Genomic DNA, 23,127 nt, shown 5'->3' with positions numbered 1-23,127 from the left:
ATCTCACAGATGAACAATATCTTAAAATAACTGAAAAAGCTTGATTAAAATAGAAGCAAAAAAAATCCTCTATACTAAATTAAATTCATTCTCTTTCAAGAACTGGACTATGTCAAGACAGTTTCTATGTGCAAAAGTAGATTAATAGTACTCCGAGTTAGTTCAATTTATCTGTTGTCTTCCAAACATCAACTTTCTCAGGGTGTTACTCCGGTTTTCATTAGGGCACTGTTTTTATTTCACAAGTCAAGATTGATGGCTGAAATAAATCTGTGACTATTAAATGTTTTATGTCAGGCATTCCTGCAATGTGGCTGTTTTTAACAACAGTTTGTTTGATTTGTGGAACATTAAATGCTGGTGGATTCTTGGATTTGGAAAATGAAGTGAATCCTGAAGTATGGATGAACACTGTAAGTAAGAGCGATTCCTAAGAACATCAAATAAAGCAGGATTAATGTATGGTGGAATTATGAAAGGTCCTGCTATAGCAGAAAATCTCTGATAAGAAAAGCAGGTAGATAGTTTTAAACAACTCTGGAAGAGTCAAATTAGGTGGATCTGCTCCTTTAGTTGAATAAGTAATATTTTCCACTAGTAATGCAAAGCAGAATTGTATTGTACCTTTTATATACAACAACTCTTCTTCTGAATTTATACTTTCAGAATATTAACCATTTGGGTTAATATTAACCATTTGGGTTAAATTAACCATTTGGGTGATATATATGAGTACCTGCTACTGGTCTATAGTTTTACCATTTTTAAACCAAGAGAGGGTTCTAATGACAAGTGACTTGAAAATATAGCTTTGTCAGAAAAAACATATCAATGCTAAATATCACCCCCCAAAATAGTTTGCCCACAAGAGATATTATCTAACATTCTACTTGTTTCTTTTGTTTTGCTTTTATTTTTATTTTTATTTTTTGAGGTACAGGGTATTGAACCTAGGAATGCTCTACCAGTGAGCCACATCCCCAGCCCATTTTATTTTATTTTATTTATTTTTTGGCAGGGTCTCACTAAGTTGCTCAGATTGGCCTTGAATTTATAATCCTCCTGCCTCAGCCTCCCAAGTAGCTGGGATTACAGGTGGATACCACCATGCCTGACTACTTATTTTTTGTCAACATTTTATAAGGTAGATTAATTTTACATGCCACAGTTGCCTATGGCTGTGGATTTTACATACTTCACCCCAATAAGCATGCACCAGGTGCTTTGTTCTAGTTTCTTTTGATATCCTTCAGAGAAGAGGTATAGTGGACATCTGTCTTTTCCCTGGGCAGAGTGAAATCATCACCTACAACGGCTACCCCAGTGAAGAGTATGAAGTTACCACTGCAGATGGGTACATACTCGGCATCAACAGAATCCCCTATGGGAGAAGGCATGCTAAAAGCACAGGTACAAGATACATGTCTGCAGAGAAGGGACTGCATGTGACTTAATGTAAATAGAGTACTTTATCAAAATTTGTTTGAATTACTGGGGTTGTCTCTAAAAGAGGTTCATTCTTTTACCTCTAATTTTTGGAAAGAAGACAAAAACCTAAAAATACAAAGGGTAAGATGGATCTTGCTCAGAGCTGCTGGGGTTGTTCCTTAGGGTGGAAATGCTAAGATGGAGCCTACATTTTGTTAAGTCATTCCTGGTTCCTCATATGTCCAAGGATGTTGGATTTCCTCATTGTTGGAAAGGGTTTTCTCTGGGTGTAAAGGAATTGATTCCACTGGGGTACCCAAAAAGCCTCTTTTGCACCCACTAAGGTTCATGATCCTTCCTCTGTCGAGTAAAACATCAAGTTAAATGAGAATAGGAACTTTTTCCAGGAATAAAAATTAATATTCAGATTCTCCTTGGCCTAAAGAACAGTTTATGAATGGAAACAGCATGGCATTAATAAGACCTGAATTGTAGAATGAAGAACCAAGCATGCAAAAGCCTGGGATGGTGGTTATTAAAGGGGAACTGTAACTGCACAGTCTTTCAGAAGGGAAAAATAAGAGTAAGCAAAATACCTGCAAAGACTCAGAGGCAAGTCGCTTATTGACAGATGCTTACCATGCTGGTCTTGCATTGTCTCTCCTGTCACTACTTTCAAGTGACAGCTAAAGTCATGTTTAAGGGAAAAAAATTCATAATTCAAGAGTTTCAGAATGAAAAAGGAGAGTGTGATGTGTAGGTAGTTTTCCCAGATGAAGTATGGGATTCTCTGTTAGATTTGAATGTTGAATAAGCAACAAATAGGTTTTTTGAAGTTCTAGTTTAGGCTATGCTTGTACTAAAGAAATTATTCACTGTTATCATGATTCCAAATTTAACAGAGCATCCTGCATCTCTCTGTTTATTTTTGGCTTCGTCTTTTGCTAAATCTGGCAATAGCAGACTTGAGGGAGAGGAAGCTTTGAAATACAAAAGGAGAAAAAATTTTATAAGAAAAGGTTTGCTTAAGAACAGAGAATTTTGGAAAGATTTGTAGTTAAAAACCAGTTATTTGTTGTGTTATTCTAAATATTTTAAATCAGTTAAAGCCTCTAGCAACCCAATAGTCACCGTTTTACAGATGATGAAACTGAGGCACAATAGATTATGTAACCGACCCAGAGTCACACAAGTAACCAAGAGACAGAACCAGAACTTAAACTCCAGGCAGCCACTGAATTATGGTGATGTTTCTGCATTGTCCATCCTGGTTCTTCCTGCAAACTCTCCCTGATGAATTTGGGAGTTGAACGAAGTGTGTTAAGCTGATTCTAACATTGTAGTTTGCCAATGCTATCCAGTGAGGAGAGGCTGGAGTTTGGGATAGAGGTTGTAAGGAACTCATGAGTGCCCATTTATGCTTACCTCCACTTCCTCCTTGGAAGAGATGAGGCTCCATTAATCATGACAAATTCTGCCTCTTTATAAGCCATATGCAGAGCCTATGTTTACAGATGCTACTCAACTTAGCATGGGATTATGTACTGATAAGAAAAATTACATAAGATTTTAAAAAGTACATTTAATACACCTTACCTACCAAACACCATAGCTTAACAACACAGTGCACTGTGTAGTATGGATCTTTTATCCACGTGATAGCATACAACCTGGGAGCTGTTTGCCACCACTGCCCAGCATCTTCAAAGAGTGTTATATAACATATTGCTGGCCTAGGAAAAGATCAAAATTCAAAATTTGAAATATAATTTATGTTGAATACATATCAATTTTGTACATGGTAAGTTTGAAAACAGCAAGTCAAACCATCATAAACTGGTGACCATTTGTAAATGAACACATAAAAGCAGAGAAGTTACAGTTCTCTGTTGGAATGAGACAGAATCAGGTTTATCTCTGCTCTGTATTTTTGTTAGTTGAGTGACCCTCTAGGAAAACTACTCAATTCCCCTTGTTTTACACAACTGTAAAATTATTATTAAAATAGCAGCTACTTTAATAAGTTATTGTAAGAATTTAATAAGCAAATGAAGGTAATTCTGTCAAACTAGCACCAGTATGTGCTCAAGAAATTGAACTTATATTATTATAATTCTCTGCACTAATGATGGTGAGGGGGAGCATATACTGTTTATGTCTTTTATTCTGTGCATGTATTTGTGTGTGGTGTATGTTTCTATCATGTTTTGACATACTTTATCACAAATTCTTTTTGATTTCTGTCTTTGTACCACCCTCCCAGGTCCCCGGCCAGTTGTGTACTTGCAGCATGCCCTGTTTGCAGACACTGCCTACTGGCTTGAGAATTATGCCAATGGAAGCCTTGGATTCCTTCTAGCAGATGCAGGTTATGACGTTTGGATGGGAAACAGTCGGGGGAACACTTGGTCAAGAAGACACAAAACACTCTCAGCAAATGAAGAGAAATTCTGGGCCTTTAGGTAAACCATAGATAAGAAAAAAACAAGGAGAAAGTTGGAGGCAATTTCTTTAAAAATCATAGTATGGATGGTATTAATGATAGTCTATAATACTTCAAGCCATGAAGTTCCTCATCATTTCTACTAACATCTTTTTTTTTTTTTTATTGTAAACAAATGGGATACATGTTGTTTCTCTGTTTGTACATGGCGTAAAGGCATACCATTTGTGTAATCATAAATTTACATAGGGTAATGTTGTTTGATTCATTCTGTTATTTTTTTCCCTTCCCCCCACCCCTCCCACCCCTCTTTACCTCTATACAGTCCTTCCTTCCTCCATTCTTGCCCCCCTCCCTAAACCTAACTCTAACACTAACACTAACCCCTCCCATCCCCCATTATGTGTCATTATCCACTTATTAGCAATATCATTCTTCCTTTGGTTTTTTGAGATTGGCTTATCTCACTTAGCATGATATTCTCCAGTTTCATCCATTTGCCTGCAAATGCCATAATTTTATCACTCTTTATGGCTGAGTAATATTCCATTGTATATATATACCACATTTTCTTTATCCATTCATCAATTGAAGGACATCTAGGTTGGTTCCACAATCTGGCTATTGTGAACTGAGCAGTTATGAACATTGATGTGGCTGTATCTCTGTAATATGCTGATTTTAAGTCCTTTGGGTATAGGCCAAGGAGTGGGATAGCTGGGTCAAATGGTGGTTCCATTCCAAGTTTTCTAAGGAGTCTCCATACTTCTTTCCAGAGTGGCTGCACTAATTTGCAGCCCCACCAGCAATGTATGAGTGTACCTTTCTCCCCACATCCTCTCCAACACCTGTTGTTGCTTGTATTCTTGATAATTGCCATTCTAACTGGGGTGAGATGGAATCTTAGGGTGGTTTTAATTTGCATTTCTCTTATTACTAGAGATGTTGAACATTTTTCCATATGTTTGTTGATTGCTTGTATATCTTCTTCTGTAAAGTGTCTATTCATTTCCTTAGCCCATTTGTCGATTGGATTGTTTGCATTCTTGGTGTAGAGTTTTTTGAGTTCTTTATAGATTCTGGAGATTAGTGCTCTATCTGAGGTATGATTGGCAAAGATTTTCTCTCACTCTGTAGGCTCTTTCTTCGCATTGCTGATAGTTTCCTTTGCTGAGAGAAAGCTTTTTAGTTTGAATCTATCCCAGTTATTAATTCTTGCTTTTATTTCTTGTGCTATGGGAGTCCTGTTGAGGAAGTCTGGTCCTAAGCCGACATGTTGAAGCTCTGGACCTACTTTTTCTTCTATAAGATGCAAGGTCTCTGGTCTGATTCCAGGTCCTTAATCCATTTTGAGTTTAGTTTCGTGCATGGTGAGAGATATGGGTTTAGTTTCATTCTGTTCCATATGGATTTCCAATTTTCCCAGCACCATTTGTTGAAGAGGCTATCTTTTCTCCATTGCATATTTTTGGCCCCTTTGTCTAGTATGAGAAAATTGTATTATTTGGATTTGTGTCTGTGTCCTCTATTCTGTACCATTGATCTACCTGTCTATTTTGGTACCAATACCATGCCGTTTTTGTTACTATTGCTTTGTAGTATAGTTGAAGATCTGGTATTGCGATACCCCCTGCTTCACTCTTTCTGCCAAGGATTGCTTTAGCTATTCTGGGTTTTTTATTCTTCCAGATGAATTTCATAATTTCTTGCTCTATTTCTGTTAGGTACATCATTGGGATTTTAATTGGAATTGCATTGAATCTGTATAGCACTTTTGGTAGTATGGCCATTTTGACTATATTAATTCTTCCTATCCAAGAACATGGGAGATCTTTCCATCTTCTAAAGTTTTCTTTAATTTCTTTCTTTAGTGTTCTGTAGTTCTCATTGTAGAGGTCTTTCACCTCTTTTGTGAGATTGATTACCAAGTATTTTATTTTTTTCGAAGCTATTGTGAATGGGGTAGTTTCTACTAACATCTTAAGGAGAGAAACAGCAAGAAGCTTTGGTTTTGACTGATTCTTCCACAGGCAAATTGTGCAATTTTTAAAAAAAAAATATTTTTCAGATGTTGATAGTCCTTAATTTTATTTATTTATTTATTTATTTATATGTGGTGCTAAGAATAGAACCCAGTGCCTCACACATACTAGGTAAGCACTCTATCACTGAGCCACAACCCCAGTCCAAATTGTGCCATTTAAACAAGATTATTTGAAACTCCAATTCTGTCTGACTATACTTTATAAGTATGTCCAAGGGACATCTCAGAACACTCCTATGACCCATGCATGCATTTATTCAACCAATGTTTATGGAGTACCTACTGCATGCACTGTCCTATGCCCTGAGTATTCAAATCTATTCAGATCAAATCCCTGGCCTCATGAAGCTTGTATTTATTCTAATGGTATTTTTTATAAATCTTTTCCTAGACAGCCAATTTTGCAAAGATGATGTGTATTAATACTGTATTAATCTTAAAAACATTATTCTGGGATTGTATAGAATTCCATTTTCAGAAAAAAATCCAATACAAAGTTGTAAAACAGCATAATGGGCAAGGAATAAGAACATTTTAATATGCTGCCTATTTCTTTTAATGTAAATATTCTTCTGTCACCAGGCAATAAGCTGGTACCTATAATATAGCTTGTCCTTCCTCAAACTTGAGCTCCCTATTGGTTTGCTGCTAAAATAGATCATGCATTCCTGTATTCTTGAATATTAATGCAATATTAATCACTCACTGACAGACTGAGAGGAGAATGGGGATAGAATAAACTCTTAGGGCTAGAGCTATGTGGAAGGGGCAAGTCAGGAAATATTTCATGTTACCATTTCTTGATTGCAAACTTGGAGGTAATATACTTGAAGACATTGCAAAATTTCACTTACACTTGGTAATACCAATTTAGAGATCTCCTCAAATATGCTTTTAATAAGCTGGTCTTAGCTCTTGGGATACCTGACAATATAACAGGTCTTTTTGTTCTCCTATATTAATGTTGGTTGAACTGGTGCTATAGAACTTTGAAGAAGTACATATGATTAGGTGCCTACCAGCAGTCAAGTCATTTCTTTCACACTGTGCAACCCCTTAGCAGCCCTGAAAAACAGGCCCTACCCTGTTCATTTCTCAGATGAGGAAGCTTAGGTTCAGGGCATTTCAGGAGCTTATCAAAAGTGATTCAGTTAGGGAGGGTGGCAAGAATGGAAGAAGGAAGGACTGTATAGAGGGAAAAGAGGGGTGGGAGGGGTGGGGGGAAGAGAAAAAATAACAGAATGAATCAAACAACATTACCCTATGTAAATTTATGATTACACAAATGGTATACCTTTACTCCATGTACAAACAGAGAAACAACGTGTATTCCATTTGTTTACAATAAAAAAAAAGTGATTCAGCTAGTGAATTATAGGACCAAAATTGACAACAGTCCTGTTTCCAAAGGTGAGTATTAAATAGCCCTAGGAGTCTTGAATCCCACGGGACAGTCAGAAGCAGAGGCATGCAAACTAGATGGGAAAAGGGAAGTAAAAGGAAAGCAAGAGAAGAGAATAAAGAATAAGGCTGAACTTCAGATAGCATACCCAAGTCTTGCAAGCATTTCTTTTATTAGGAAGTAAACTGTAAGTCAAGACAAAGCTACAATGGAATATATTCAATTGGGTAAGTAATGAGATACCCACTGAGTAAGTAGACAGCTCAAACTTCTGCATATTAAAAAAAGAAGTGGTAAAGTGTCTGAATTTTAACTTACAGCTACGAGTATTTATAAATCCCTCTTTTATTTTGCAGTTTTGATGAAATGGCCAAATATGATCTCCCAGGAATAATAGATTTCATTGTGAATAAAACTGGTCAGGAGAAGTTGTATTTCATTGGACATTCACTGGGCACTACAATAGGTATGCTTACAAGGGTCAGCGTTATTAGAATCTTATGGGAATATGCCTTTAAACTGGACTAGAGTAACTGCTCTAAGTAAGTGCCCTTAACACTCTGTCCAATGCTGGGAATAACTCTCATGCTCTAAGTGACCGTGAACCTCCAGTTCAAAGACTGTGAGCATGTCCAACAAACTTTTCAATTTTCCTCAATTTGGGGTCATAGCCACACATTTGTAATGATGATGTAATTTTCCGTAAATAATCATGTGTCCCCAATCCAAGGAAATAATTCTAAAGAGTAAGTTTCTAAATTTCCTCTGAGCTGAAAAACTGAAGTATAGTATCATGAAATATCACTGAGGAATGATAAACATAAACCAATGGGGTCTTCCTCACAACCCAGATTGGATTGAAAAAAAATAAAAGGGAGGGGATCATACTTAATTTAAACAAGTTTAAAAGATATGGTTACATTTGTTTGTGGGTTGAAACACAAAAACTTAATGTGATAAATTAACTGGGCTAATATGTTCAGCATATTATTTAATATTCATGTAACAACAAATGTAAACAGTGTAGATATTTACAATTTCAAAAATTACCTTCTTTTAAAAAATTTACACCTAAATCTTTTACACCTAGATCTTTTGGAAAGAAGTCAGTAATCTAGTTCCAAATAAAAGTTTAAAGGAAACTACTAATAAAAATTTGAATTTGTTATTGATCTTCCATTAACGTTTCTAATTTTAAGAGAGTAAGTCATGCAAAATGCACAGTTTGGGTAAAACTGTGCAAGAAACAATAAATCCTGTTACCATATGTCCACAACCACCACTATCATCATTAATAACAAACAGATACAGATCATTACCTTATAATGACAGACAGTTTACAAGCTTGAAACATGTAGGATTATTAGAGAACACAGACTAAAAGAGTATCAGAGGACTACTAGGAGACCCCAAGAAGTGCCACCAAGAGGCAAATAATTTTACCATAATTTCTAGCACCTATTGAGCACTGATTATGTATAGGACCTTAGGCTTGATGTTTTTCCTCCCTCTAATCTTCTGAACAACTCTACTACTATTATCTCCATCTCATACAAGAGGAAACAGATGTTCAGAGAAGTTAAGTTTACAAAGGTCTCTTAGCACATAGAGGCAGAACATAGATTCTAACCAGGCCAGTCTGACTTCACCAATGGAGGGTATGGGCACTGTGGAGAGATGACTGCGCAGAGGAGGAATGACTTGAGTTGTGTCTGGGAAAGTGGATGAGACTTAGATACACTCTTATATTTGATCTGCAAAGAATACAGAAAATGTGGCCATCAGCATTCTGTGCTACACTGAGGGCAAGAAATGCTTCAGTGAGCACTGTTCACATTTTGGACAGAGCAATTTGTTATGTGGGAAAGATCCACTGTTTGTAGGACATTTAGTAACCCAAGTCTCAGGCCTACTAAATGTGAGTATGGTTTTCCAATCAGTGTAACCACCAAAAAATCTCACCTGTACACATTTTCAAAACTCTCGGCAGAAGTATTACACCTTGCTCAGAGTTGTTGAATCAATTATTCAGTCAATTGTTCAGTTATGTTTTTTTCCTGACCAAAACAGTTTTAACATTTCAGTAAGTGTTTCTGTGTGTCACACACCCACCACCCTTCCAGCAGAGGTTCAGGAAATCACTTCAGGAAATCAAAATACACAGATACCCTGCATAGTCCTTTCAGCGTAGTGATATCTTCACCTTCATCCTCACAGGGCTGTATTGCTATTGTTGAAAGAGCAGAGCCATTGGAAGCACTAGGTTCTTTCTGGGACCATAGTGGACCCAGCAAAAGCCCCTTCCATGTTGGAGGCTGGAAAGTCTGAGTTATTGGTGAGCATCCAGCAAGTCACTGGATCAATGAAATCTTACTCTATAGTGAGAAAGAAAGCCTGTGGAATAACTGGATAAATCTTACAGATGAATCAACTAATTCAAGTCTCGTGGGCTGATTATTTACTTCCAGAAGCTCTGTGACTCATTCCTCATCTCAGAGTTGGAAGTGCAATGAGAGCACTGTGAGCATTTATCCTGTGCATGAGAGGTGAGGCTGCCTACAGTTCACCCAGCTACTGGGAGCTGTTTCAGCAGCCTAACCCTCACCCTTCACCTGCCAGCTACTCCATATCCCCAACCAAATTAAATTGTCCATCAATGGAATAAAAGAAAAGGGGACTTAGGAGCAGAAAGAGCTGATGACTGATTATCTTTGCAGAATAATTCAGAAAAACTTCCCAATTCATTCATCAGATATTTGCAATAGAAGGACAAAAGAAATGACTAACCAGATCCCCAGTTTTGTTGGTAGATATTTGCCTATATATTTCTAATTTTTACAAGATTTTGTCTTGTCTCTATTCTCTCAGGATTTGTAGCCTTTTCCACCATACCTGAACTGGCACAAAGAATCAAAATGAATTTTGCCTTGGGTCCTGTGATCTCATTCAAATATCCCACAAGCATTTTTACCAGTTTTTTTCTACTTCCAAATTCCATAATCAAGGTAGGCTTCTCCTTTTGCCAAAATGTACCTGAGGATCTCATTTCGGGTCATAGATTTTTATTAGTTTTAAATCTATTATGAAGTAAAAGTAAGAAACTTAGATAAAATCTAAGTCAGACTCTATGAGCATGTGCTTGTGTATGTGTGTGCTGAGTGTGCACCTGTGTGCCATGGTATCTATAGGTCCCACATACTATCTACTATACCTAACCACAGAGCTGAGTACATGCCAAAATCTCAATCTAAGTTGAGTGCAATTTCACAGAGGTTCTGCTCACATGTTTTCTTGTTCCGTTTATTCATCATCAATGAATTCACGATGCCCAATTAGAATTATGTGTGATCATGGATGTCCTAGTTTAGATGTTAGATAAACCTAATATAACTTTTCCCTATGGGAGTTTGCTCTAATTTGCTAAATTTACATTCCGAAGTCTCAGTGTATTACAGTTCACATATTTATTTGGATATTTGTTGGTATTCTTCAAGGGTTGAAAATGTTTTCTAATTGACAATTATGGATTTGGAATTTTATTTACTAAAGGCCTATTCTGTTTTGTTGTCTGTTTGTTTTTGCTGTTCCATGAAGGACATGTACACAAAGAGCATATATTTTTAAAAGGTTGCCCTTTGAATTTGGGGCAATGGTAAAAATGAATTTGAGCTAAAATGAAGTCAAAAGAGACTATTTAACATATCACGATAATTCATGTATATAAAGATGAAGCCCTGATTTGGGGTAAAGTGGTAGGAGTGGGAAAAAATATTAGTGAGCTAACAGAAGAAATATTTTCCATAAGGCCTAATGTTCATTTGATAATAATTTTATTGTATTGTTTACTGTGAGCACAAGTGATGTAATATCCCCATTTGCATGGTCGGTAGTTTTATTTCAAAATGTGTTTGCATCAGTTAATTTTGAATGTTATCTCCATTTGGGCAAGGTAAAATAAACTAATCTGTCAAATTAAATTCAGATGTAGATACATCTATCTATAAATAAACCAATTTTGTATATGTGTTGCTGTTATACAAATCAGATATCAACCAGATAATGTTCCTGACTTATCTTTGTTCACATTCACTATTGTCAAAATTCCTCCCACTTTAAGTCCCATGCTCTGGCTACCCACTGTTGTTGACTTCCCTCAGAAGGTTACTTTCCCAAGGCTTAAAAGTTTTAACCATGCTATTTTTGTGACATCATCACAACTTAGATATCCAGTGGCACCTTCTTTTTGGTATCTTGTTCTCTCACGGTGAGAGTTGACTAATCTGGGGCAGTACAATTGGTATCTTGTTCTCTCACGGTGAGAGTTGACTAATCTGGGGCAGTACAAGAAAGCCAATGTGTACATGAGTAATACAAAAACCCTGCTTTTCAGGAATATCAAGAAGTCTGAAGGTGGATCTTGAAAAGATAATTGTTTACTTTTACAGGCTATGTTTGGTAACAAAGGTTTCTTTTTAGAAGATAAGACCAAGAAGACACCTTCTACCAAAATCTGCAACAATAAAATACTCTGGTTGATATGTAGTGAATTTATGTCCTTATGGGCTGGATCCAACAAGAAAAATATGAACGCAGTATGTATGATAATTATGGAGCCATTTGATACTTGAAGAAATTCCAGGTTTCCTGTAATTCATTTTGATCCATGTATTACACTATAGTTTATATGGTGTTCTAAACCTTTAAAGTCTTTGCTGTGCATAGCTGATTAGATACTCCATAGACCTTACATGTAAGGACTGGGGAAGGGAAAGGCAGCTGCATCCTTCCATCCCCAGTCAAAGTTAGGAGCATGGATGTTCTGTGATGGGTAATAGATTTTTCACATGTTCACAATCAGCCACAATGTACTACAGTTAACATGAATTTATTGCATTTGAATATGTTGCATTAAAAATGAAATCCTAAAAAAGGAGAAAAGCACATGAACATATTGTTCTCATTTCATATGTGCCCTCCTGTATGAGTGATTGTGGTTTCAAATAAAACTCACCACTTAACTTGGAAAATCTCAGACAATATGAAATGGAGAGGGAATTTCCTTTTTATGAGGAAGTAGTAGTCCTTTTTCCTTAACTCTTTGTTTCCTGTTATTGAGGATTCAAAAAGGAGGAAGAGAGGAGGAATTTCCATTTACAGATTAATGTTTAAATAGTCATCTCTTCTATATTCTATTTGGCAGCCAATGAAACTGTTGCAGTGAAGTCAGTCCCAAGATACCTATTTTCCACCAGCCAGTCCATCTCTGTGCTTTTAGAAGCTAAATTTTGTTAAATTGAAACTCATGAGGAACAATTGTTCAAAGTCTGTTTGTTCAAAAGTACAGATTTTTAAATTTCCCTTGAATGAGTTCATTATATTCTAAGACATATAATTATGATTACTCTTTGATTTCTATCATTTTCATCCTTATGATGTTTACAGAGATTGAAGCAATCTTTGGAAAGAATTGACTTTTAGTTTCACTTTTGGAATATTTCATTTTACTCCCATAAGAGTCTACCAAGTTTGTAGTATTTTTAATATGTTCATTTACTAGAAGAAAAAAACAGAAACTCAGAGATATTCAATAACTTGGCCAAAGTCATAGAGCTGATAATTAACAACATGGGTATGAAATCCAGGGTTTATGACCTACGGATCTGTGACAGTGCACATGCATGCACATGCACACACTAACCTGCACTTGCACATAGCACCTTCCCTGGTATCTGAGCTCCTTAATGTCAATCACTGCTGATTCTAATTCAAAGTAAATGAATGGATGCCCTGCATAGTCAGAGCTAGTGCAGGTTTGCTCTTAAGCAACCCATCCCACTAGTCAACCTATGGTTCACTCACATTCAAGTGCCTGACATCAAATACAGTTTTATCTAGATGATTTTCCCTCATTTCCAAAGCATCAGTAATCATCATTAATTCCTTGCATAATTACTCTGCCTATTATTCTCTGATTCTAAAATGCATAATTTATTTCCATGGGTCATTGTTGCTGTAACATTGATTTCCCATAGAGTCGAATGGATGTATATATGTCCCATGCTCCCACTGGATCATCAATACAGAACATGCTGCATATAAAACAGGTAGAGCCCTTGTCATGGGAAACCACACTCTTTCATATTATATTTGAAAGAACAGAGTTCACTCTTAGGCCTGCCCCAAGATCTTAGCGACTTGCTTTCAATTTGTCTTTGTTGCCATCGTCATGTTTTGATTTCCTTAGATTAAAAAAAAAAAAAAAAAGGTGGGGAGGTTTACAGTGCAGACCAGCTAGATGACAAATGAATCCCATCTTAAACCAAAACTATTAAAGAAGGCCCTGAGTTTAAGTAAGAGTTAAATTGAGGGGGCCTCAGAAGAGCTGCAACCTCCCCAGAGAGACAAATATCTGGGATTTGACTTTCTTTTACAGAACCTTGGTTTTTCATCAGTTTTTCCTACAAACCAAGGAAGACCATTGTTTCCCTTTCTGTTGGACACCATTTTTAATAACGATAGTAAGATGGACTTTCTTCTGGTGATCCAGAGGCTTTGTTTTCTTCCTAGTGCAATGCTTTTCTCAGATTTGCTGTTAGAACTCATGACTCTTATCCTAAATATTCTTTTTCTAAAACACATTTCTTTCAGCTTTACCGATCTGATGAATTCAGAGCTTATGACTGGGGAAGTGAAGCTGAAAATATGCATCATTATAATCAGGTGAGCTACTTAGAATGAACCCAGGAGGGGGTTTTGAGAAGTTTTAATAAGAAATTATTTGAGATTAAGAAGAATCCTACCTGCTAATTGGTGACATTTACACTGATGACAGTTTTATGAAAAAAAAATCTCTAATTTTAAACTGCATTCATTTAAAAATTTTTAGGAAATAAAAGGAACACATACAAAAGAAAGTAAAATCATTTGTATCCCTCCACCCAGAAGTAACTGGATATATTAATGATTTGACTTATTTATTCCAGTTTTTCCAGTAGCATGTTGATTTGTGCAATGTTTAATCTTGCTTCTTCATTTCAAACTATAGCAAGATAACCAATGTTACTGATAGCTTTTTTTTTTAAAACATGTTTTTTAGAGGCAAAAAATATTATTCATGGATAACAGAAAGTATGAATTATATTTTGCCTTAGTTTCTCATTTTCATTCAATTTATGTATATTCATTTTCTATTTTACTATCTTGTTGTTTAGGAACATTTTAAAGTATTGGGTTTTCCAAATATATAATAAAGTTATCTTGAAATAAGTTTCTGATATATATGTTTAATTTTAATAGGTACATAATAATGGAATTTGTTTCAGGAAAAACCTTGATAGAATAAATACACATTTCTTATTATCAACAGGAAAAAACAAACCCTAAGATTCCACATGAAAGTTAAAAAGTATTATTTAACATTGAAGAATTGGGTCATATGGAATCTTTTTTCCATTTACTTTAACACATCAAAATTTGTAGACATTTTAGCACTGCATTTTAATTCTCTCCATTTGCAACCTTTTTACGTTCAGTCAAGGTCTGGGCTTCTAAATATGAACTAAGCACATTAAATTAAATTTTCCAGTGTTTTCCAAGATAATCTTTAGACTTTTTAATAGTGTAAACATAGATCAATGAAGTTATTTCTGAGAATTGAAACAATCAGATCAGTCACTTTCCTGAGCAATGAAAAAATTATTAGAGGAATAATATTCTATTAGGCCTTAATTACATGAGGTAAATTATATCATTTAATTTTTAATCAGTTTGTTAAAGATGTGGTTTATATACAATAAAATTAGCTAATTTTATGTTTCCAAATCAATGTATTTTGACAAATATATTCACTCACATAATCATACCTTAATTAAATTATAAAATACTAGTTTTCTTCTGTCTCTTAGACTATGTATATACATAAGTTAATACATCTGAAAATGCTTAGGAAAGCTCCCCCCAAAATTGTTAAAGTGGTAGTCTTCAGGGAGGGGAAGAAAGGGGAAGAGAAGCAGATAACACAAAGGAATAGGGCACACATTCTGGACTTCACATAATAGTACTTCTGTTTACTTTCATTAATTTTAATAAGGATATTATATTTGTATATGTTTTCTATTTAGAAGACAGTGGAATGACAACAACACACATGCACAAACACACACAAACTCAAGACCATTGTAATCAAGTTCTCAAGTATGTATGAGTGTCAATATCCTTTTAGAATTTATCAGCAGTAAGCTGGTCCTGCTCCAGGTCAATCCTGCTTTTTTTGTGAATTTTAGATCATTTGAAGTCAATTTTATTACATTCCCCTAGAGAAACTAGTCTTTACCAGCTTCAACTTGCCTCTCTCTCAAGTCCCCAGCATGATCTTTGTTCCCACTCTGTGTATTATTGAGTGTTAGAAGATCAACCTATGTAACTGCCATGAGGGTAGGGATTTCTCTCCATCTCATTCACCAGTGTTTTCTCACCCAAAAGAGAACCTGGCATGTCTAGAGCCTTTAATATCTATTTGTTGCATGAATGAAATGCATAACTTCCCTCCCACCTGCACCCAAATATCTCTGTCTTCCTGTTTTCTCCTTCCTTTCTCTATCAGGAAGATAACCTTGGAAAATGTAGTTTCATTCTTTATCTTTCTATTACAAGTACCATATTTAAAGTCACTCTCAGCTTTTAATTGCCAAATTCAATGGTCTTTTTGAAGTATGCTGTGTTAGTTACCATAGTCAACATAATCCCTTAACTTGAAGTTTCATAAGCAATGATCTCTAATCTTTTCATTCCTTTTTTTTTTTTTTACTTTTTTTTTATTGTAAACAAATGGGATACATGTTGTTTCTCTGTGTGTACATGGCGTAAAGGCATACCATTTGTGTAATCATAAATTTACATAGGGTAATGTTGTTTGATTCATTCTGTTATTTTTTTCCCTTCTCCCCCACCCCTCCCACCCCTCCCCTCCCTCTATACAGTCCTTCCTTCCTCCATTCCTGCCCTCCTCCCTAAACCCAACTCCAACCCCAACACTAACCCCTCCCACCCCCCATTATGTGTCATCATCCACTTATTAGCAATATCATTCTTCCTTTGGTTTTTTGAGATTAGCTTATCTCACTTAGCATGATATTCTCCAGTTTCATCCATTTGCCTGCAAATACCATAATTTTATCATTCTTTATGGCTGAGTAATATTCCATTGTATATATATACCACAGTTTCTTTATCCATTCATCAATTGAAGGACATCTAAGTTGGTTCCACAATCTGGCTATTGTGAACTGAGCAGCTATGAACATTGATGTGGCTGTATCTCTGTAATATGCTGATTTTAAGTCCTTTGTGTATAGGCCAAGGAGTGGGATAGCTGGGTCAAATGGTGGTTCCATTCCAAGTTTTCTAAGGAGTCTCCACACTGCTTTCCAGAGTGGCTGCACTAATTTGCAGCCCCACCAGCAATGTATGAGTGTACCTTTTCCCCCACATCCTCTCCAACACCTGTTGTTGCTTGTATTCTTGATAATCGCCATTCTAATTGGGGTGAGATGGAATCTTTTCATTCCTTTTGATTACTGTCTTTGTCACCAACCCCGGCTACTTTTCCTTACACCTTTTTCAAATTACCAGCATTGTCCCAGGATTCTTCACAACTCCCTTCCTTTCTTCTTTGGAGAATTTAGCCATCTCCATAACTTCAATTTAGACCATTCATATTCTGTGTTCAGATTTTTTTAAGACCAATCCTCAACCTACTCCTTCAAGTCATCACACTAACTTATACTCAAAACAATTGTCTCAAGACTAGCTTTGAGAAATGACTCTGCTTTGTCCCTAAAACTTCTGAAAGATGTCCAAATTCCTAAGCTTGATATTCAGACCTTGACTATCTGCCTCCAACCTTACATCCTACCATATTCTCTTACCAATTTTGTGCTCCTGGTATATTGGGAAGCTTGCCATTATTGATTACTATCTGCACTCTTCATGTCTCCTATGAAGCCCTCCCATCTCCATTTCTGTTTGTCAAAATCCAACCACCCACAAGAGATTTAAATATATATATTAACAATACTGAGTATTGAACTCAGGGATACTCTACCACTGAGCTACATTCCCAGCCTTTTTTTAATATTTCATTTTGAGACAGGGTATCACTGAGTTGCCCAGGCTGGTCTCAAACTTGCTATCCTCCTGCCTTAGACTTCCAAATCACTGGGATTACAAGCATATAGCATGGTGACTTGTTGTCTCTTCTTTTTAGGAAGCCCTAGTTAGAAATAATTTCTTCTTCTTCTTCTTCTTTTTTTTTTTTTTAACTCCATTGCCTTTTGGGAGTGTTTTCTGGCATACAACATACGCTACTTTATATACAGAAGTTTGTTTAGCTATCTTGTCTTGCTCTCTCCTTGCAAACTCCTTGAAGAAAGGGATCATTGTTTGTTTTCTTAACTCTCTCTTGGCCTAACAGAGCTATGACTCATTTAACAGCTTGCCCATTTATTGGAGTTCAGCTGCTGCTATTGGGAACCTTCTCTCACAAACGCCTTTTCTTTCTCTTTCACAGAGTCGTCCTCCACTGTATGACTTGACTGCCATGAACGTGCCTACTGCTATTTGGGCTGCTGGACATGACATCCTTATAACAACAAAGGATGTGGACAGGATACTCCCCCAAATCAGGAATCTCCGTTACTTCAAAGTATTACCAGATTGGAACCACTTTGATTTTATCTGGGGCCTCGATGCCCCAAAACGGGTATACAATAAGATCATAGCTTTGATGAAAGAATATATCTAAATCCAATGCATCTGCTTTTCAGTTAAAAGTTGCTTCCAAGTCCATAGGAAGCCTTAGGGGAAATGTTCATGAACATTGAGATAGCCCTACCACCCTTGCTGCTATTGCTGAGGTGTTCCCTTATCTGGGCATCCCAATAGAGATTATTTGCACTATGCTGCTCTTTTCTCCAAGAAATGTTTGCATCTGAAATTTCAGGATCCTACTGTCTTAGACAGGGCTAAGGCCTCTTTTTAATACAAGATGAACATTTAAAAGAGAATAGATAAAGAGGAGTTTCTCTGCCCTATACTTCGTGCAAACAAAAACTTACCACCTCCTTATACCCTTTTTCAAAGAATTGAATGGAAGCAGAGTCATACTGGTCTAGAGAGAAAGTCTTCATCAGGGCAGACATTTAGGAATATATTTAGTATGGCTGTTACCTTGTGGTTTACCTGGAGGCACAATTAGGCCAATAGTCATAATAGTCATCTATGAAATAATTTGGCCAACATCAATAAGCCTGATGGAAATGGAAGAATGAAAAACTAATAAAATTTAAGTTTTCCAGGAGCTTGTACTGTAACAAGCTAGGGGGGGAAAGACTGAGATAAACTGAATGGTTAATAACTAAACTTATTCACTATAGGCCATTGCCTTTGAAACAAAATCAAACTAATATATTTGTCTGATAATAGTGTATTAGGGATCACTGACAGAAGACTTAGAAATGATTCCCTCTTGATTTGTTCTAAGGAAAAACTAGGCTGATCAGCTATTATGTCGTTAGGATCAAAATGGAATTTATACTACTTTATTTGTAAATGGAATTTATTCTGCTTTATGTGTAACATTGAAAGCAGTTCCCTCAAAGCCTGATTTAGAATATACAAAGAAAACCCACAGGACGGCTCCATTATAGTCTCTAAAAGAGGCTGGACACTGATTCCAAGATTTTGTAGAAAGTTCAATGTCTAACATGAAGTTTTACTGTCAGATCCTGTAATCCTGAATGGTGTGAACTCAAAAAGAGTCTTTACCTTCTGTGAAGATGTAACTCAGAACTGCTCATGATCCTCAGGGAATCATTTTAAAAAGTGTGATATACATACTTACCTTTGGTACTTTATTTTAACTTAAAATAGGTAAATATAAATTAGCACACTAATGTTTACATGCAGGACCAAGGGCTTTTGATTATTGGATATCATATAGTTATTCTTCAATAAATAATTCATTATTCATCATTCTTAGTTTTTAGTTTTGATGTTTTGAAAATGGGGTGAAAATTAACACCACTTGAAAGTCAGTTTTAAGTGAAAATCTATATTTTTATAATCTTTATGAAGATAACTATTTTGATCATAATTTTTCACAACTTTTAAAATCAAGATTTTCAAAGAATATAAAGTAATTTTCATACAAATAGTATTTTTGTCATTTCATCAGATTACCAAAATTCATGAAAGAATTTAACTGCTATAATAAATAAAATGAACATAAATAGGTTAGAGAATTCTTAGTAAATATAAGAATTGAGAGAAAACAGTAGGAAGGTTTGGCTATACCACATTAGCCTGCTAATAGCTATGAACATTTAAGTGGCATTGAACATTAGCTAATATGTTTTACAGAAATGCAGGACATTGGTTAACACAGGAATCTGTTAAGTGGAGATTACTTGAGAGAGCTCCTATTACAACAATGCTGGGAAACAACCAACCAGGAACCACTCCCAAGTTTGAGACCAGTCTGGGCAGCTTAGCAAGACCCCGTTTCAAAATAAAATAAAAAGGGTTGGGGATATAGCTCAATGGTAAAGCACCCCTGGATTCAATCTCTAGAACCATAAACAAAGCAATAATTAAGAGAGTAAAAATGCAAACCATAGAATGGAATTAAAATATATATCCAGAAAACACATATAGAATATATAAATCATTTATTTGAATTGACTTTTTTTAAATGAAAGCAAACATAATAGAAAATGGAAACATTTGCATAAGCATTGTCAAAAGGGAGGACATACTCATGGATGAAGTGCTAAACTTTATTATTATTAGTGCTACATTGAATTATTTTTCCTTAATAATCAGGAAAATGCAAAATTTAAAGTATGAAGTAAAATCATTAGAAGTGCTAAAATTACAATGAATAAGAAGCATAAATGAGTACAAGCACTTTGGATTCTGTCTTTGACAGTATCTTCTCCAATTGAATAGATCCATATTGCAAGACCTTGTAATTCCAATATTAGGTTTATGGAGCAAAATGCAGATGGATGCTCACCAAAATATTTGTACCAAAGTATGAATACCAACTTAATCATAATTGTCCCCAACTCAAAACAACCCAGATGTGCAATAATATGAAAATGAATAAATAAAAGATGGTATCATCATACAATGGCCTACAAAAAAACAACAAGGAAGAATTATTCAAAAACTAAGATAAACCTCCCAAGCACAGTAAAGAAAGAGAGATGCAAAAGAATACATATTTTATTATACATTTTAATGTAAATGCATGTGAGTGCTACAAACCTCAAAGTGGTTACCTTTTGGGAAGAATCAGAACTTGGAGGGAACATATGGAGGACAGAAAATGTCCTAATATTAGATGTGGGTACTGTTATGCAAGTGCTTTTGTTTTGTGAAATTTATCCAGTGATACATTTATAATATATGAACATGTTCTATTGTGCTTGCTATACTAAAGTATATTTCTTAAAAAGAAAACTGCTAAATTTCTGTTCTAAATTAACAGATTAAAATGTACAGAAAAAAGGACACTGTTATCGATACCACTTGTTCACATACTATTTCTGCACATGGTAGCAAATATATCTTCTATTACAGGTCTGAGTAATAATAACATTTTCTTTGCTAAGAATTCTACATGAAATATCTGATTTAAAACTTAAAACCATATGAAATAGGTATCATAGTTTTCTTTATTTTGCAGATAAGAAATTTGAGGCAAAGAATTTGTCTAAGACCACACAAGTAAAGGATCATGATTTTAACCCAGGGAGTCTGACACACTAAAAGCTACACAACAGCATGAAATAGTTTAAATGTATACTTGTTGGAATGGTATAGAAATGACAATGGGACACCATGCTGAAGGTCATATTTATATTACATTTCTACCAAAATCCCTTGGAAAAGTAAAGCAAGAGAGACTGGGGAAGTGATTTTCTTTATGAACTCTAAACATCAGATTGAGATTAGTGGGCTATTGCTAGTGACATCAATTATACCATATGTAATTATTTTGCCTGAAATATCAATATTGCTTAGTCTATATTGGGCATAGTCTAGTAATCTTTCATCAATGAGCAATGGCTCAAACTGGCTACAGATAAATAATATTAATTTATGGATAAGCTGGCAATATTTCTCCTTAGTTTTCTTCCCCCTATATCATACAAAGCAAGGAACTCATGGTCGCAACACTGTCACAGGTTCACCAGGTGCCTATAGTTTGTCATGCCTTGCTCTAGGACAAGGTAACTAACAATATACATTTCAATCAATATAAATTCATGTGAAATTTAAACTCTGACTCTTTGGGTTTGGTGGATTTCTTTCCGGCAGGATAATCAGTTTCAGAAAGTTGAAGTTTAGCTAAGCAATGGCCTTTCTGAGGTCCATTAACGAAAGAGTGATGCAGGTGTTTCCACAACAGTATGTTGATGAGTCTGATCCCCTCTCCTTTCTTTTCTCCTTGGAAGATGCCTTTGTACACACAAAATTATAGTTTGGACATGGAATGCCCCCCAAAACCTCACGTATTGAGTGTTTTGTCCCCAGGTGGTGGTACTATTGGGAGGTAGTAGAAACTTGTTGAGGTAGGGCCTCTCTCTCTCTCTCAATCTCTCTCTCTCTCTTTCTCTCTCTCTCTCTCCTTTCCCAATTCTCCTTGAACTTACTCTAGAAAACCACTAACGTGTTCTCCATTCTTTTAAAGTTGAATAAACGGATTCATGCAGTATGTGACATTTTGATACTGGCTATTTTACTCAACTTAATGTTCTTGAGATTCTTGTAAGTTGTTGTGCCTATCAAATTTGTCCCTCTTTATTGCTAAAAGTATCTTTCTGTATAGGTACTTCATTTAATCATCTACCTACAGAAAGAGATCTAAGTTGTTTCCAAGTTTGGGCTTCATCTTTTTATTTTTCAATAGTGAGCAAGGTGATTTGAAAATAGAAAACAATTCAGATTAATTAATGCAAATTAACTGCTACTCTCACTGAATTTTCAATGCTGACCCTTCTCCCCCAAGGGAAAATGTCAGTTTCTCAAGTCAAAATTTACATCAACTTGACTACAGTCTCCTCACTCCTCTCTAATGACAGCAAAACATGGATGTGATTCTCTTTACACTTTGGAGTTTTAATGTGATTTAAGAAGTTCTTGGATGAAGGGAGGGGAGGGCATGGGATAAAAGGACAGTAGAATGAATTGGGCACTATTACCCTATGTGCATATATGACTACATGACCTGTGTGATTCTACATCATGTACAATCAGAAAAATTTAAAGTTATACTCCATTTATGTATTATGTGTCAAAATGCATTCAACTGTAATACTGTATAACTAATTAGAACATATTTGAAAATTAAAAAAAGAAGTGCTTGAGGGGGATTCTTCAGATCCATCTCTAGGCTCCCTCTCCTATGCTCACAAGTAAATGTTTATGACCTCAAGTACATACACTGAATCAGAAAGTTATGACCTTGACTACACACTAAAAACATATCCCACTGAAAGCCCCAGCAATGGAGCCTAATTATAACCATTTTGGGCTTGCCCCAACAATCCAACCTTTTAGGATTCCTTGCTTCATTCAATCTATGCATGTGAAGTCTTCTGAAATGATCCCTTAGTGAGATGGGCAGAGTACTGCATCCACAGGCCACAACAACAATACAAGCTGCAATAACATATAACCAAAAGATAAGTTCCAGCACCTAGGATTACTAAAAACCATTGCAGACATGTTGGAGATTTGGACCTA

The 23,127-nt window shown here is 35.7% G+C and overlaps 1 protein-coding gene across 7 annotated transcripts in view; it reads left to right on the top strand.

Moving 5' to 3' along the window:
- Lipn (lipase family member N) overlaps nt 1–20,836 on the top strand; it is a 47,334-nt gene extending 26,498 nt beyond the window's left edge. For 6 of the 7 annotated variants that reach the window (XM_047553570.1, XM_047553566.1, XM_047553569.1 and 3 more), the window contains 9 exons: nt 298–413; nt 1,293–1,410; nt 3,692–3,890; nt 7,674–7,783; nt 10,186–10,322; nt 11,763–11,909; nt 13,350–13,421; nt 13,966–14,037; nt 17,885–20,836. In XM_047553570.1, the coding sequence (XP_047409526.1) occupies nt 309–413; nt 1,293–1,410; nt 3,692–3,890; nt 7,674–7,783; nt 10,186–10,322; nt 11,763–11,909; nt 13,350–13,421; nt 13,966–14,037; nt 17,885–18,118 (1,194 nt within the window). In that variant the 5' untranslated portion in view covers nt 298–308 and the 3' untranslated portion in view covers nt 18,119–20,836. The remainder of the gene's footprint in view (nt 1–297; nt 414–1,292; nt 1,411–3,691; nt 3,891–7,673; nt 7,784–10,185; nt 10,323–11,762; nt 11,910–13,349; nt 13,422–13,965; nt 14,038–17,884) is intronic. The other variant, XM_047553571.1, reaches the window with a different exon arrangement.
- Nucleotides 20,837–23,127: the final 2,291 nt, after the last annotated feature.

This window comes from Sciurus carolinensis, chromosome 5 (genome assembly GCF_902686445.1).
Source record: "Sciurus carolinensis chromosome 5, mSciCar1.2, whole genome shotgun sequence".
Classification (NCBI taxonomy): Eukaryota; Metazoa; Chordata; class Mammalia; order Rodentia; family Sciuridae; genus Sciurus; species Sciurus carolinensis.
The sequence above is the reverse complement of the archived record's forward strand: the minus strand, read 5'-3'. Positions and strand labels throughout refer to the sequence as shown.